Below are 15,564 nucleotides of genomic sequence, written 5' to 3' on the forward strand. Positions count from 1 at the left end.
TTATCCACACTCACAGAGGCTGCTATGTGAAACCAGCATGCCTAAGCACTAGTTATGGAGTGAGTGGACTGGACTTTTGCTGGCATTGACCCTGACCTGGGCACTCTGCCTTTGTTTGCATGTCACACAGGAAGCCAGTTCTCCTCATGTGTTGGCAGCCAATCTATTTTACTTCACAATGGCTAATCATGTGAGTTGCGTGTAGATTGTACTAGCTCGCCTCCTAAAGAACAAACAACCTCACTTCTCCATTATTGGGGAGAAATGGGTGCACTTTCCTGTAGCTTCTGTGAACTGATTAACCCACACGTAATAAGTCTTTAGTAAACACTGGTGTCATATGATCAGGCAGTTGCTGATTAGATAAATAAATGCCACTAGATAGAAGATTATTTGAAAGTCTAACCGTGGCAGAGTAGCATAAGACATACTGCACATGATGGCATTGCTGGAAAACCATATTTCTCTTCAAAATTTACCTTATCTCTTTTACACGTTTCTAACTGTTTTCTTCACATGCTTCTTGCCATCACCACCATCAGGCTCTGGGACCTAACCAAGCACTTTGCAGACTGAGCTTTCTGTCTTCTCTGCCTTGCTTGTCTCTTCTGCTGCTCTGACTGCTTTCACCACAAGCACCCCTCCTCCCCATCTATTCTGTCTCCAAAAGCAGTTTCATTTCTTCTACTTTCTAAGTCAGAATAGGCCTTGATGCTCACCTCTGAGGTACACGGTCCAGCGCAGGCCCTGCCAGTATCTTCAGTGCTGCATTAATGCTTGCCCACCTCTGACTTCTGCCCTTCTCTCAAAGGGTATGTTCTGCTTTTTTTATTTTTATTTTTTTTGCTGTTCAAAGCAAATTTATTTATTGTTCCTAATCAACACTATTAATAAATCTGGGATTCTGTATTTTATGGATTTTTCTTAACCACTAGATAGGTCAGAATTAGAATAAATGGTGAGCAGTGGGGTATGAAAACATTTGATTTTCAAGGGAGTCATATTTTTCCATCAGTTCCACTTCAGAATATTTTACTATGTATTTTCCCCCTCGTCTTTCTGATTTTGAATTTCACTGTGTAACTGATTTAAAAAAACAAACAAACTGGCATTCCACTATGAAGAACAGTATGGAGGTTCCTTGAAAAACTAGGAATAAAACTATCATATGACCCAGCAATCGTGCTACTGGGCATATACCCTGAGGTGTATGTTTTAGAAAGAAGCAACTCTTGAGTAAAGGGCAAATACCAGATCCCCCATCCATGTGATGTTAAAGTCAGCTTCAGTTCAGTTCAGTTCAGTTCAGTCGCTCAGTCGTGTCCAACTCTTTGCGACCCCATGAATCACAGCATGCCAGGCCTCCCTGACCATCACCAACTCCCGGAGTTCACTCAAACTCATGTCCATCGAGTCGGTGAAAGTCAGCTTACAAGAAGAAAACCAGCCTTTTCATAACAAAGTACCAAACAAACTATTTATAATGGATCATGTACACACAATTAGAAGGATTCTTTTCCCTTTGATACTGGTGATTTTTACACTCACACCATGACATGCAGACTGGCTACATAATTCTAAAATTCAGCACCACTATGGCATTTTTTAATCTAACAAGAAAAATATATTTCTTCTCACTTCTCCATTTAGGATATCTTGATTCTAATTTCCAACTTGGTGTGAACTTATTATTATTTTAAGTGACTGAAAGGTTACTACCAATTTTGGTAATTTTATCTTTTTTTTTTTTAGTGTGAAGTGTAATTTTTTATTTTTTAAATTTTTTTAAAATTTATTTATTTTAATTGGAGGCTAATTACTTTACGTTATTGTATTGGTTTTGCCATACATTGACATGAATCTTCCCCGGGTGTACATGTGTTCCCCATCCTGAGCCGCCTCCCACCTCCCTCCCCATCGTATACCTCTGGTTCATCCCAGTACACCAGCCCCGAGCATCCTGTATCATGCATTGAACCTGGACTGGCGATTCGTTTCACATATGATAATGTACATGTTTCAATGCCATTCTCCCAAATCATCCCACCCTCGCCCTCTCCCACAGAGTCCAAAAGACTGTTCTATACATCTGTGTCTCTTTTGCTGTCTCGTATACAGGGTTATCGTTATCATCTTTCTAAATTCCATATATATGCCTTAGTATCCTGTATTGGTGTTTTTCTTTTTGGCTTTCTTCACTCTGTATAATAGGCTCCAGTTTTATCCACCTCATTAGAACTGATTCAAATGTATTTTTTTAATTGCTGAGTAATACTCCATTGTGTATGTGTACCACAGCTTTCTTATCCATTCGTCTGCAGATGGACATCTAGGTTGCTTCCATGTCCTGGCTATTATAAACAGTTTTATTGGTAATTTTATTTTTTAAAAAATAAAACCAGAAATTTTTCTGTCACATAGTAATTTCTTTCCTCTCTCTATTTGTCCCTAAATATTTTCACATCTGGAGAAGGACTTGGCAACCCACTCCCATAATCATACCTAAAGAATCCCATGGATAGAGGAGCCTGGCGGGCTATGGTCCCCATAAAGTCACGAAGAGTCAGACATGTCTGAAGTGACTTAGCATGCAAATGTTCACATAAACACATTCACATAAGATAAATTATTCACATGAAACAAATTGTTCACATAAATGCATTGTAGCACTGCGCTAGTCATTCAGAAAGTGTAGTCACTTACCAAAGAAATGACATAATATCTGCCCTCAACTTGTAAGCACTTACTATGGGTATCCCAATCTCTGTGCGAAGCCTTTTACATACCTTAAGTAAAATCCTTAAACAACCCTCCAAAGGGTTTAATCCTTACACAGATTTCCCCATTTTACAGATGAGTACATTGAGGTTAATAACTTGCCCAAGTCCCGGTTCTGGAACAGAGTAGAATTTGAAGCTGGGCTCGCCTAGCTTTCTTGTACACATTCTTTCCCCTGTAGTGCTCTTTCTTCCTGGGTGAGTTGATTGTTTTCAGAAGGTTTTATGGCACTCCCCCCCACCCCACGACAATGCGCAATGAATAGTAACTTTCTTATATTTCATCCTTTTCATTCTGTCATTTTCCACTGATAGAAGAAAAAGTGATTTGGGGGTATTATACATGTGGCTTTATCAGTATATGTCAGTCTTGGGATGCCACATAGAAAATGTGTTATTAATATATGGCTTCAAAAAAGTGTCCTGGCACAGTTATGAAGAAACAGATCTTTAGATGTCGAAAAGAGTGTTTTAAAAAACGTGAGTTTGCTGTACAGTTTGACTTTGTGTTTTTATAGCTGATGAGGAATATGAAGATGGGATTGAAAGGACGTGTGACACTCTTCTTATGTGCATTGTGACTGTCCTGAACCAGGGCCTCAGGAATGGTGGAGGCGTGGGTGACGTGCTAAGAAGACCATCAAAAGATGTAAGCTGGAGAAAAATAGTTTTTCACGGAGCACATGATCTTTTTTTAAGCTTTCTTAACAGCGTTTACAATCCAGTTTTTGTTTATAGGGTACTCCATTTTATGTTGTTTGCTCTAAAAATATAATGGTAGCTATTGAAAGCAACCCATTGTATGATAGAATTCCGTAGAAATAGCAAATGTCCTAAAAATCTATATATGTTAGTAGGGCATGACATCTTACCTACTTTGAACTGTATATTGTATGACAGCAACAAAATCATGACTTCTGACTTTATGGAGGAGTTTGATTGTTACATAAATAACAGAAACCAGGCTGTCTCTTGTCTCTCAGTTTTCGCAGGCGTGGAGATTTACTCTTTGCCTCTGAATAGGGACAACCTCTATTATTTGTCCACAAGGAATATCCCATCTGAACGGATTCTAGCAGGATTTCGTATATTAAAGTGGCAAGGCTGAAAAGCTTCTCATTGGTGGCAGCATCTCAAGTCCCTCACTGGGAGCTTGAACAAGTTCAGCCCTCTAACTGGTCAGCCGCATCACGTTGTCCATCCATCTCATGTTTCTTCATCTGTGAAACACCTAGACTATCTGATCTCTAATGTGTATTTTAATAACATTTATCAAGGAGAAATACGCTTGAGTTGAATGTACTTGACCCTATAAGGCCAAGAGCAAAATCTCCTTCAGAAATGGACAGACCATTCATTAGAAGATACTCAAATTTCTAGTCTCTCTGACCTTTGGCAATGGCATTTGTTTACCTTCTGGGTAGCTCCTGGGGTAGGAGCCCACTGCACCAAAATACGTTTAGCGTAATTACATGTAAAGTGATTTTTAATCCTTGATAAATCCTTCCTTTGGAGAAGAAAAGTACAAGTGCATGGAAGGAGTCTGGGGACAGACTGGAAAGTTTTCCTCACAAAACCTACAAAGTAAATGAAGATAGAAAATGGGTCTTATTTTTCCCAACTTGGAATACTATTTATAGTCACTGAGCAAACAGTTATTGAATATATACTTTCTGCTAGACAATATGCTAAATCAACACGCCTTGAAAATGTGAGTTTGTATACATATACACGATAGAGGGTTTTTTTTAATGTTTTTTAAATGCTTTATTTCAGGAGCCCTTGTTTGCTGCCCGTGTGGTGTATGACCTTCTTTTTTACTTCATTGTTATCATTATCGTTCTGAACTTGATTTTTGGGGTTATCATTGATACTTTTGCCGATCTCAGAAGTGAAAAACAGAAAAAAGAAGAAATCCTAAAGACTACCTGCTTCATCTGTGGTAAGTGTTCTCAAGATACTAAAATAAGAGAGAAAGAAACTGCCCAGTAGAAAGGAGGGGATGGAAGGATTTTTTGTTTGTCATGCCTTGGGAAAAATTACTTCAAAATGAAAGCTGGACAAAATTCAGATTATGTAACTGAGCATTGGACCGGGATACTGTGCCTCCAGAAATAGAAGAATCACATCCCAGCGCTCTCTTGTCATTATTTCTGCCATTTGTATGATTCTCTAACTATAGCATGTGTTGCAAAATGCCAGAAGGTTCCACCAACTGGCAAACAGATTTTTCATCACAATAACATATTGATTAAACAATAGAATGATTTTTATTTTATTTTGTTAGATTATGAATCCACAGATGAGTTTTCCAGCAGCTTGAACTTCTTACTCAACTGGCAGCACTTTGTCTTCGATTCTGAGTTGTGCTTTCTCCCAGTTTCTGTCTGTCTCCCCCCATCTCTCACACCCTGTCCTTTTCCTCTTCCTCTCTCAGACCCACCCAGCCTTCCTTTTGACCTCATTATGTCCTTGGCTCTACCCTCTGCTTCATAGACCTCAGCCCTTTCTGGTTTTAGTTGTCTCTGTAGCTGGCTTAGTCACCCTATGATCCTTTGCCCTCCTTTTCTTTTATAGAAGCTATAATATGGATGTAGTTTTGCTCTCTCTCTTTTTTTTTTTTTGCCTGCTGCACCATGTAACATGTGGAATATCATTCCCCAACCAAGGATTGAATCCAAGCCCCCTGCAGTGGAAACACAGTCTTAACCACTGGACTGCCAGAGAAGTCCCCCGTGATACTCCACGTCTGTTTTTCCATATTGAGCTGAAGTCACAAAATAAGCATAAGGGCTTCAACGTTCATTATATAGTATATAACGTTTATTCTATGTAACTTAAACTGCACCCTCAGCAATCTCCTTCTTTCCTCAGTTCACCTTTTGTCACCTGTCTCTTTTCCCTGAATGGCTCATCCAAGCCTTTCCCACGTCACTCCGACAGGTGGAAGTGTGCCAGATGAGCTGTCTTCCAAGGAAACAAGGATACTCTGCCCGTCTCCAGAGTATCCACAATCTATTGTGAAATATAGAAAAAGGAAATACCATTGCTGTCGAATGCATTAAGGGAAATGATAGACAAGTTTAAAGGTTGTTAACCTTTAAACTTCAGGGTAATGGTCTGTAGTAGAGGGCAGATGAGAAAGTTGGGAAAAGTTTCCTGGAAGAGATGGTGATGGAGCTCATGGTAAAAGATGGAAAGGAGAGAGCCATATGAAAGTGGGAAGAAGCAGAGTAGCTAGCATAAGGAAAGGCATGGAGAGGAGAACAGACAAAAAGAATCTTCATTTCCTATAAACAGTTTGATGTTGCTAAAGTGAAAGTTTCAGAGCAGGGTATGCCAGCCAAAGAGACTGGCTAGGCCATGTGTGACCTGTTATATTAAAAAGTTTGGACTTTATCCTTACAGTGTTATGGAAGATAGTGAATCATTATAGAATTTTAAGTAGAAGATACAGGGTGTAATTATTATTTTCAATCATTGTGGCAACTATGGGAAGTTCTTCATCGGGGGACAATACTGGAGGCAGAGGAACCAGGTAGAAGTTTATTTCCATTGTCCATAAGAGGTAAAGAAACCTTGATCCAGGACAGGTAGTGATGGCAGTATTCAGGGGTAATGGACAGAGTTAAATATTGGAGAGGCAGAATCTGCCTGCCAATGCAGGAGATGCAAGAAACACTAGTTCAGTCCTTGGGTCGGGAATATGCCGTGGAGGAGGAAATAACAACCCACTCCAGTATTCTTGCCTGGAAAATCCCATGGACAGAGGAGCCTGGTGGGCTACAGTCCATGGGGTTGCAAAGAGTAGAACATGATTGAGCATGCATAAGCACACACAGAATCCTTAAATCTCAGTGGTTTGTAACGGATATGAAAGAATGTGAATGCCTGGGTGGATGGTAGTACCAAAAGTTGAGTTTGAGAATGGAAGAAGAAAAACAATTTTAGGTAGGCATAGGCTGAATTTGGCCTTGAAAGTACTGAAAATGAGTTTTGTACTAAGGTGGACCATAAAGAAGGCTAAGCACTGAAGAATTGATTCTTTTGAACTGTGGTGTTGCAGAAGACTCTTGAGAGTCCCTTAGACTGCAAGGAGATTAAACCAGTCAATCCTAAAGGAAATCAACCCTGAATATCCATTAGAAGGACTGATGCTGAAGCTCCAATACTTTGGCCAGCTGATGGGAAGAGCTGACTCATTGGAGAAGACCCTGATGCTGGGAAAGATTGAAGGCAGGAGGAGAAGGGAGAAGGGGACAACAGAGGATGAGATGGTTGGATGATGTTACCAACTCAAGGGACATGAGTTTGAGCAAGCCCCAGGAGATTGTGAAGGACAAGGAAGCCTGGCATGCTGCAGTCATGGGGTCACAAAAAGTTGGACATGACTGAGCGACTAAACAACAACTGAACACCCCAGTGGGATACACCCAGCACAGAGGTGAACATATATGTCTGAGCCTCAGAGAAGGAGACAGTATTGGGGAGTCCTCAGCCTGAATGGGATAGAAAAAGCTGGAGTGTGGAGGAAGGCTTCCAAGTAAGAAGAGGAGACAATGGGGTTCAAGTGGAAAACATCGGCATTGAAAAGCTGGAAGAGAAAGGGGATCACATACACACAAGAACTATCCAGTGTGACTGGTGTGAGGACAACCAGGCACAGGTGGCATGTGAAAGGAGAAAGTAGTCTTGGGGAGAAAGTAGCCTTGGGAAGAAGGTAATAGATTATCAACTGTGCCCAAGCAGAGAAGGCCAGGAACATGAATTGAAACACAGCCTTTGAATTTCTTGTTTAGGAGGTTTTGGAGTCTTAGGAGTTTCCATGTGGATATGGGCAGGGACCAGATTGCACAGTGCTGGGGAGGGACTTGCTGGAAGGAAATGACACAAAAAATAGCCTTCTCTTTATATGTCTAGATTAGATGGAGGAACGCAAGATTGACATGGCGTCAGGAAGATGTCGTACAATAATTGGGGGATTTGAGAAGAGAGTTATTATTTATTAACAGAAGGGTGAGCCTCACAGAGGAAGAAAGATAACTGCCTTTGAAGAGTTTGCTGTGTCTCGTGGTCTTGCCTTTACTCTGCTTCCTCAAAGCCTTTTACTTCACAATCACAATGACTGTTATGTCAGAACCCTGCCTCCCAAACATGGGCTCTTTGGAAAAATCTGTCAGTAGAATGTGAACCTCATCCTAAGCCATGATCCTGTCTCCCCTATTCTAACAACAAAAAAGCAAAATAAGTGCGTCACTTCACCCTCATTCCTGCTCCTCTGAGCTTCCCTTCAATATCAAAATTCTCTCTGGTTTTCCAAAGCTATCAAAAAGCTTGTAACCTATAAATTCCTTAAAATATCACATTAAGCTTCTTCCCCAAATTGAAGTGTTTGTCTCAACCCTCATCATGAATTTCCTGCTGACCTTTTCTTGTAGCTCAGGTTGCACATTCTCTGGGTCCATCACAAGGTCTCAGACTTTCTCCCAGCCCATGATTTTATCATTGACTCCTTGTGTCTTCCCTCTGCTGACCTCTTTAACACTGCTCTATGCAGTTTATTGCCAAATATGTAGCCAAGGCTCCAGCCTCTCTCCAAACTTTCATCTTTTGTTTTCCATGGTTGATTGACATTTTAAAAGGTATGACTTCCTGGCAGCCAATTTTACCATGTCTGCGAAGCAGTCCATCGTGCCTCTCCATCTCCTACCTCTAACCCAGCAGCTTATCCTGACTTCCATATTGCAATTAATGACAACCTACTGGGCTGGCAACTTCTCCATCATTCTAAGCATCTCCTTTATCCTCTTCCAGGTGCATTACTTACCATGTGCTAATGAATCTGTTTTCACAATCTCACTCACTTGCTTCCACATATTCCCACAGCCACACCTTGGTTTTTCAGGCTTACCCTGGCTCATACCCCCAAATGACCTATTCAGTGCTGCCAGACAGAATTTTCCACTTTGAGCTCATCATTTCCTTATTCAAAAGGCCATCAATAGCACTGTACAGACTGTAACTCAAAAACTCGGATTTTCCTGGCATGTAGGATGCCCCACAATTGGGCCTCTTCTTTTCTCGCCTGTCTTTCCTTCCACTGTTCTCCCATTTATAGCTCAAGGTCTGGTTCAGCTGTGTTACTCATCTTTAACTCTTTCTTTCCATGTGTTTTCAGCTATGGTGTTTCTGTTAGAATGCCCAAACTCTGAGGCTGTTGAACGACCACCCTCTCTCTGAGACCCACATCTAAAACCGTTTTTGCATAAGTTCAGCTTTCTCTGGTCTGACTAATCAGAAGCTAACACATTCGCTCCTAAATTTTTCAATCACGATTAGCTCTAGGGTCCTATACACAATTTTCCACTGTCCTATCTCCTCTGTTGGATACTATGCCTTGCAATATTATAGAAAGTAAATGGACTTTACAGTCCGATAGATGTGGGTCTACAATGGTTCCCCATCCTGGCTTTGTGATCTTAGCCAAGTCTTCTTTCACCTTGAAAGGGAAGAATATGCTGCCATGTTTTGGGGTTGTGGTGGCTATAAATGAAATCTTGTATATAAAAATCCCTAACTCAGTGCTTAGCTGAAAGTAAGCTTTCAATACATGATAACTTCTCTTCTTTAGGAGGTCAATATCTACATCTTATCCATTTTTATGCTTCCAGTTATTGGGTTGGCCAAAAAGTTCATTCGAGTTTTTCTATAAGATGTAATGGAAAACTCCAAACAAACTTTTTGGCCAACTCAGTATGTATTGGGGATTATTCATAAATATTTGCTTAATGAATGACTATCCAATTAGTCACCTCCAAATTAACATTGTCTCTATACTTATGTGGCTTATTGCTTATAAAGGAAAACAAAGCAAGTAAGTCCTAAATTACTATATACTGTAGACAAAAACCTTAATTGCACTAATTCCAAGTTATTCCAAATTTTGTTACATGTAGGGTATAGTTTCTGTGGCGTGCACATATCCACAAGGATATATAGTGTGAGATATCAAGAAGTAGTGGCTTTCCTGACTCGAATGGTAAAGAATCCGCCTGCAGTGTGAGAGACCCAGGTTCAATCCCTGGGTTGGGAAGATCCCCTGGAGAAAGGAACTGGCATCACACTCCAGTATTCTTGCCTAGAGAATTCCATGGACAGAGGAGCCTGGCAGGCTACAGTCCATGGGGTCGCAAAGAGTCGGACACAACTGAGCAACTAACACACACACACACATCAAGAAGTATTAGATCAATGTAGTGTATTTTTCAGAAACTTCATATTTATTCAAATATTTGAGAGGCCATTTAGGTAAGTTAACCTAACAGCAAATTTAAATAGTATTTTTTTATATTGGACAACTGTTTTGTAAAGTAGAACAAATTTAGTGTGAACATTTAAAATAAACTAGAAACTTAAATATTGAAAAGTGTTTCAAGTTCTTATTGCTGCTAATCCCTGTGACCTCAGTAACTTAAGGGTTCTTTATCTTCTGCCCTCAAAAGGCAGAAATATGTATAAAGTGTTGTGATCATGTATATCTAGATATGCATTCATTCTGGAATTGCTTATTACATGTAAGATCTAATATATACCACTGAAAGTGAAAGTGGCTCAGCCATGTCCGACTCTTTGCGCCCCATAATCTATACAGTCCATGGCATTCTCCAGGCCAGAATACTGGGGTGGGCAGCCGTTCCCTTCTCCAGGGGATCTTCCCAGCCCAGGAATCAAACCAAGGTCTCCTGCACTGCAGGCAGATTCTGTAAAGATATTCTGTAAAGATAGCCAACTGAGCTATCAGGAAAGCCCAAATATATACCATATATTATATTATAATAATATATCTTCAAGAATGATTTAAACACATGGGATATTTGGGGGTTGTATTAGCAGGCTGGGGCTTCCCTGGTGGCTCAGAGGTTAATGCGTCTGCCTCCAATGCGGGAGACCCGGGTTCGATCCCTGGGTCGGGAAGATCCCCTGGAGAAGGAAATGGTAACCCACTCCAGTATTCTTGCCTGAAGAATCCCATGGACAGAGAAGCCTGGTTAGGCTACAGTCCATGGGGTCGCAAAGAGTCGGACACGACTGAGCGATGGAACGGAACGGATTAGCAGGCTATAAAATAGTTGTGCTTAATCTAGAAACGGTTCTTGGAACAGTCTGGTATTAAATTGTGATCCAGAGGGGAATATAGCATCAAATAACAGAAAAGGGATTCTCCACAGTAGAAATTGGCTCTAGGAATAGTCCAAGGATACTCACAGTAGCGTTTGCAGAAGAGGTAGGTACTGTGACAGGTCATGAGAGCAGATGGGACTTCTAAGCCTTGAAGACATGACCAGGTGTATCAGTTATGATTCAGAAAACAAATGCTAGGGATCCAGAAGGCAGTCATGATAGGGCGGTGATGAACACATGACAGAGCTGAAGCAATGAGCCTGGAAACAGTTTGGCTCTGTTGTCCACATTAATTTTGAATTACTAGAGGCTGAAGTGCAACAGAATAACAAAATGGAGCAAGGTCAGAATTCCTGTCATAAGGAGTCAGATTCCTGGAATTGAAGCTCTTTCTAGATGCTTTAATAGGAAATAAAGGCTATTTTGTGAGGAAAGTGTCTGTGTTCTTCTCTTGGTATGTTAGTTCCTTCTCTAGACTTTGTGTGTGATTTTATTCTCTTATATGTTATGCGTTGTTTTATTCTCTTATTTTCTGTACTTATGCATGAAGGTCATTCATTCACCTATTTGTTTGATACTTATATCCACCGTGTAGTAGGATCTTGCAGTGAGCAGAACCAGACAAAAAGCACTGTCATCATTGGAGCTTATTTTCTAACATACGTGGAATGTCAAATGATGACACGGACTAGGAGAAAAATAGAGCAGAGAAGAAGAATAGGAATGCCTGGCTGCTGAATGGATATGTGCCCTTACCTTAGTCGTTCTGGGTGGGAAACACAGCATAAGTGTAGTCTTCTCATTTTTCCGGAAAAGTTTGTATTGGGCACACAGAACTCTTCTTACCCATCCTTTCTTTCTTATAGTCATCTCATCCAGTGCTCTGGCTTTCATTGTTGTTTCATGTCATTTGTCCTCGAACTAGTAGAGTTACATCTTGCGTGCTTTTTTGGAGTTCCCAGCTTCCTACCTAGCATCCCAACATTAATTTTTCTATAGGCATCTTAAGCGGAACACATCCCAAATCAAACATATCGTCCCTTTAAAATCTCTTCCTTTGGTTTTTTTCCTCTTGATTTGTTGATATTACCTTAAACTCATTCATCCAAGTCAGAAAAGTCAGAGTCATTCTCTATTCCTACTAAATCTATACCTCCAATTGGACATCAAGCCCTCTTCAGTTTTCATTTGTGAGTCTTTTTCAATCTCTTATTCATATATTCAATTATTCTGTCAACTTTAGTTGAATGTCAACTGTTTTCCTATTACTGTGCCAGGTGCTGGTAATACAAAAAAATAAATCAGACAATCGAGTAGTAGAGCCTAAGGAATCAATAGAAACAGACAAGTTTTTGCAGAAAGACACTGAAAGGATCCACCAAGGGAGTCAGAGTGGTGCCAGTGGTTGAGCTGGCTCTTGGAGAAGGAATTCCTGTAAAGTGGGAAAGAGACTAGATAGAGGCATAGGGTTTTCAAAGGATTTGGTGTGTTTGGAGAATAGTGAGAAAGTCAGGGTGACCACAGGACGTGTGCAGAGTGGATAGTTAGTACATGAGTCTGAGGGCAGCGTCAGGTTCCTTGGTGGACAGGGACTTCATTAACAGAGGAGACCAAGGGCTAGAAACATAAATCTTTGATGAGTTGAGTTTGACATGCCTGTAAAGTTATTCAGGAGGCAGCTGGAAATAAAATCTAAAGTTGAGAAGAAAGGTCGGTACTGGGAATAAAGATTGAGAAATCATCAGCGTGATGCTGGTTGAAACCACACGAATGGACTATAATGCTTAGAGAGTAAGATCTAATGATGATGAAAGACAACCAATTTCCCTCCGTTACATGCCTCCTCCCGTGCCCTGGCCCCCTGGACCCCCATCCTCTCCTCTTCTCTCACAGTCTTCCTCTAAATCCTGCCACCAGAAATTACTTAAAGCACAGCACCCATATGCTAGGCTCCACTCAGAAGCCTTCAGAATAAAGTGCAGACCCCTTAGCTTTGTGTGTAAAACTTTTCAGGGTTTGTGCCAAATGTACCATTTCATCTTTATATCTGAGTGTTCCCTCCTGACTATACCAGAAGAATTGACAGTTCCCCAAACAGGGCATTTGCTTTCATCTCTAGTTTTGCTGTGCTATTTCCTCTGCCCAGAGGCAGAAGAACATAGATTTGGAGTCAGGAATATTTTTATTTAAATATTGGCTGACTTTTCCACTAAGTAGTGTTATTAATGTGAGAAATCAGTGAAATCCCTCTGAATCTCTTTTTTCACATGCTGATAGGTCAGATTGATTATTGTTGTTATTATAGCATATTTAAACTTTTTCATAGTTCTCAGCATAAATAGGTGCTCAGTAAAAATTAAGTGCCCTTTCTTATTGGTCATCTCTTCTCCGCTTGCCATGGTCATGTTTCATAGGTGAGATGTTTAAAATTTCATGCCTCATTGAAACCTTTTTAAATGTGTCTGGTCAGAACTTGTTTTGCCCTCCTTTGTGTTTCCTTGATAGTTTATACCACTTAGAATATAATACAATTTGTCTGTTTCCTTTATCCTATTATGGATTGATTGATGGTAGACATTATCTTTTTATCTGTATAGTTCTGTGTATCTTGCAACAAGTACATAGGTAGGTAATTGTTTGAATTGGATTCTAGGAGAAAGCTACTTAAAAATTTTCTCCATTTTTCTGTAATGGCTCTGTTGAGATATAATTTACATACCTTGTGATAGACTCATTTAAAGTATACATTTTCAGTGGGTTTAGTATGTTCAGAGTTGTTTATCTAGCATCATAATTTTATTTTTTTAATTAATTATTACTTTACAATATTGTGGTAGTTTTTGCCATACATTGACATGAATCAGCCACAGGTGTACACGTGTCATCATAATTTTAGAACATCTTCATTGCCCTCTAAAGAAACCTCCTACCCTTTGGCCATCACTGTTCTCTTCCTTCCCATCAAACTGACCATCCTCCTCAGCCCTAGGCCACCACTGATCTACTTTCTGTTGCTATAGATTTGCCTGTCCTATGCATTTCGTGTAAATGGAATCGAATCATATATGGTCATCTGTGACTTGCTTCTTTCACTTAGTATGTTTTCAAGGTTCATATTAGCATGCATCAGTACTTTCTTATTGCAGAAAAATATCCATTGTACAGATATACGATACTTTGTTTATCTTTTTATCAGTTGATGAACATTTGGGTTTCTACTTTTTAGCTATTGTGAATAATGCTGCTACAGACACTCATGTATATGCTTTTGTGTGGACATACATTTTTTTCTGTTGTGAATATACCATACCTATTACCCAACTTTTTTCTCGGCTTCCCCCTTTCTTTCTTTTCTAGGGCCATTCTAATTCCCTCTCTCTACTTGCGGCTCTGCCTCCTGATTTCTGCCAGTTTACAACTTCTACTGCTTCATTGCTTTCTGCTTATATTCTACTCTTTGTTGCATCTTTTCAGTTCTGTTTTGTTCTTAGTGACATACTCTTAATTCACTCAATTAATATTTTATTCAATGCCAGCTATGTGCCAGGCAATGTTCTAAACTACAGGGACCATTACTGAAGAAAAGAGACACATATATCTGCCCGTGGACATGCAGTAAATAATCAACATAATAAGCTCATATCTAAGTTCCCAGATAAAACGTTGTGCCTTTCTTTTCAATTTTTACCTATATACCTGAGACTTGTGGTCCAGTTTAATTGAACACCTTTGATATGGCTATTTTCAGTCTGTTTGGAGATGAAAAACACTGCAAGACAAAGGAAAGAGTGATCAAAAGTATCAGTAGAAAGGGAGGGACAGACTGAAAAAAGCAATCAAATTAAGCCACATTGAGAAAGTGAGGTTTGAGAAAAAACTAGAAGGTTAGTGAGTTAGTACAAGAGATATCAGAGAGAAGAGAGCTATAGGGAGAGGAAACAGTCAGTTCAAAGGCCCCGAGGCAGGGATCTGGGTGTGAGGAAGAGCAGAGAAGCCCTTGATGGCTGGATGAGAATTAGCAAGGGAGAGGAGGTGGGAGATAAGATTAGAAAGGATAGAGGGCCACATCACGTAGGGTTCAGCAAGCTGCTATTGCGTGGGATATATTTAAACTCAACAGTTCTTCATTGTTTTTTCAATCTTTGAGCTTAACTGGGGATCCTGTATTTTCCCTGGCAACCCTACTCATGGGCCATTGTAAGAATGTTGACCTTTTTTCTGAGGAGATGAGGAACCACTGCAGGGTTTAAAACAGAGGAGAGACACCATCCTACTCAGGTTTTTAAAGGGTCACTCTGGCTGCTGTGTTGAGAATAGGCCTTATAGAGGAAACAAGCAAGGAGGCCTGGGGGTTATTTGGGTAAACCAGATGAGTGACAATAATGGCTCAAACCAGAGTGGTAGTCTTGGAGGTGGTGAGAGGTGATCAGATTCTGAGTATATGTTCAAGATACAGCCAAAACAATTTCTTTTTAAAATTTTTTAAAAAATATTTTAGTTGGTGGGAAATTGCTTTACAATTTTGTGTTGGTTTCTGCCGTTCAACAATGTGAATCAATCATAAATTATGTATATATATATATATATATATCCCTTTCAACCTTCC

At 40.1% G+C, this 15,564-nt stretch overlaps 1 protein-coding gene across 5 annotated transcripts in view; it reads left to right on the forward strand.

Moving 5' to 3' along the window:
* The window catches only part of ITPR2 (inositol 1,4,5-trisphosphate receptor type 2), a 639,393-nt gene that overhangs the window by 549,696 nt on the left and 74,133 nt on the right, over positions 1-15,564 (forward strand). For all 5 annotated transcript variants that reach the window (XM_055395002.2, XM_055395004.2, XM_088837263.1 and 2 more), the window contains 2 exons: positions 3,296-3,426; positions 4,554-4,719. In XM_055395002.2, coding sequence (XP_055250977.1) covers positions 3,296-3,426; positions 4,554-4,719 — 297 coding nt within the window. The remainder of the gene's footprint in view (positions 1-3,295; positions 3,427-4,553; positions 4,720-15,564) is intronic.

Source organism: Moschus berezovskii, chromosome 6 (assembly GCF_049115385.1).
Source record: "Moschus berezovskii isolate FMDL1 chromosome 6, NW_MosBer_1.0, whole genome shotgun sequence".
Classification (NCBI taxonomy): Eukaryota; Metazoa; Chordata; class Mammalia; order Artiodactyla; family Moschidae; genus Moschus; species Moschus berezovskii.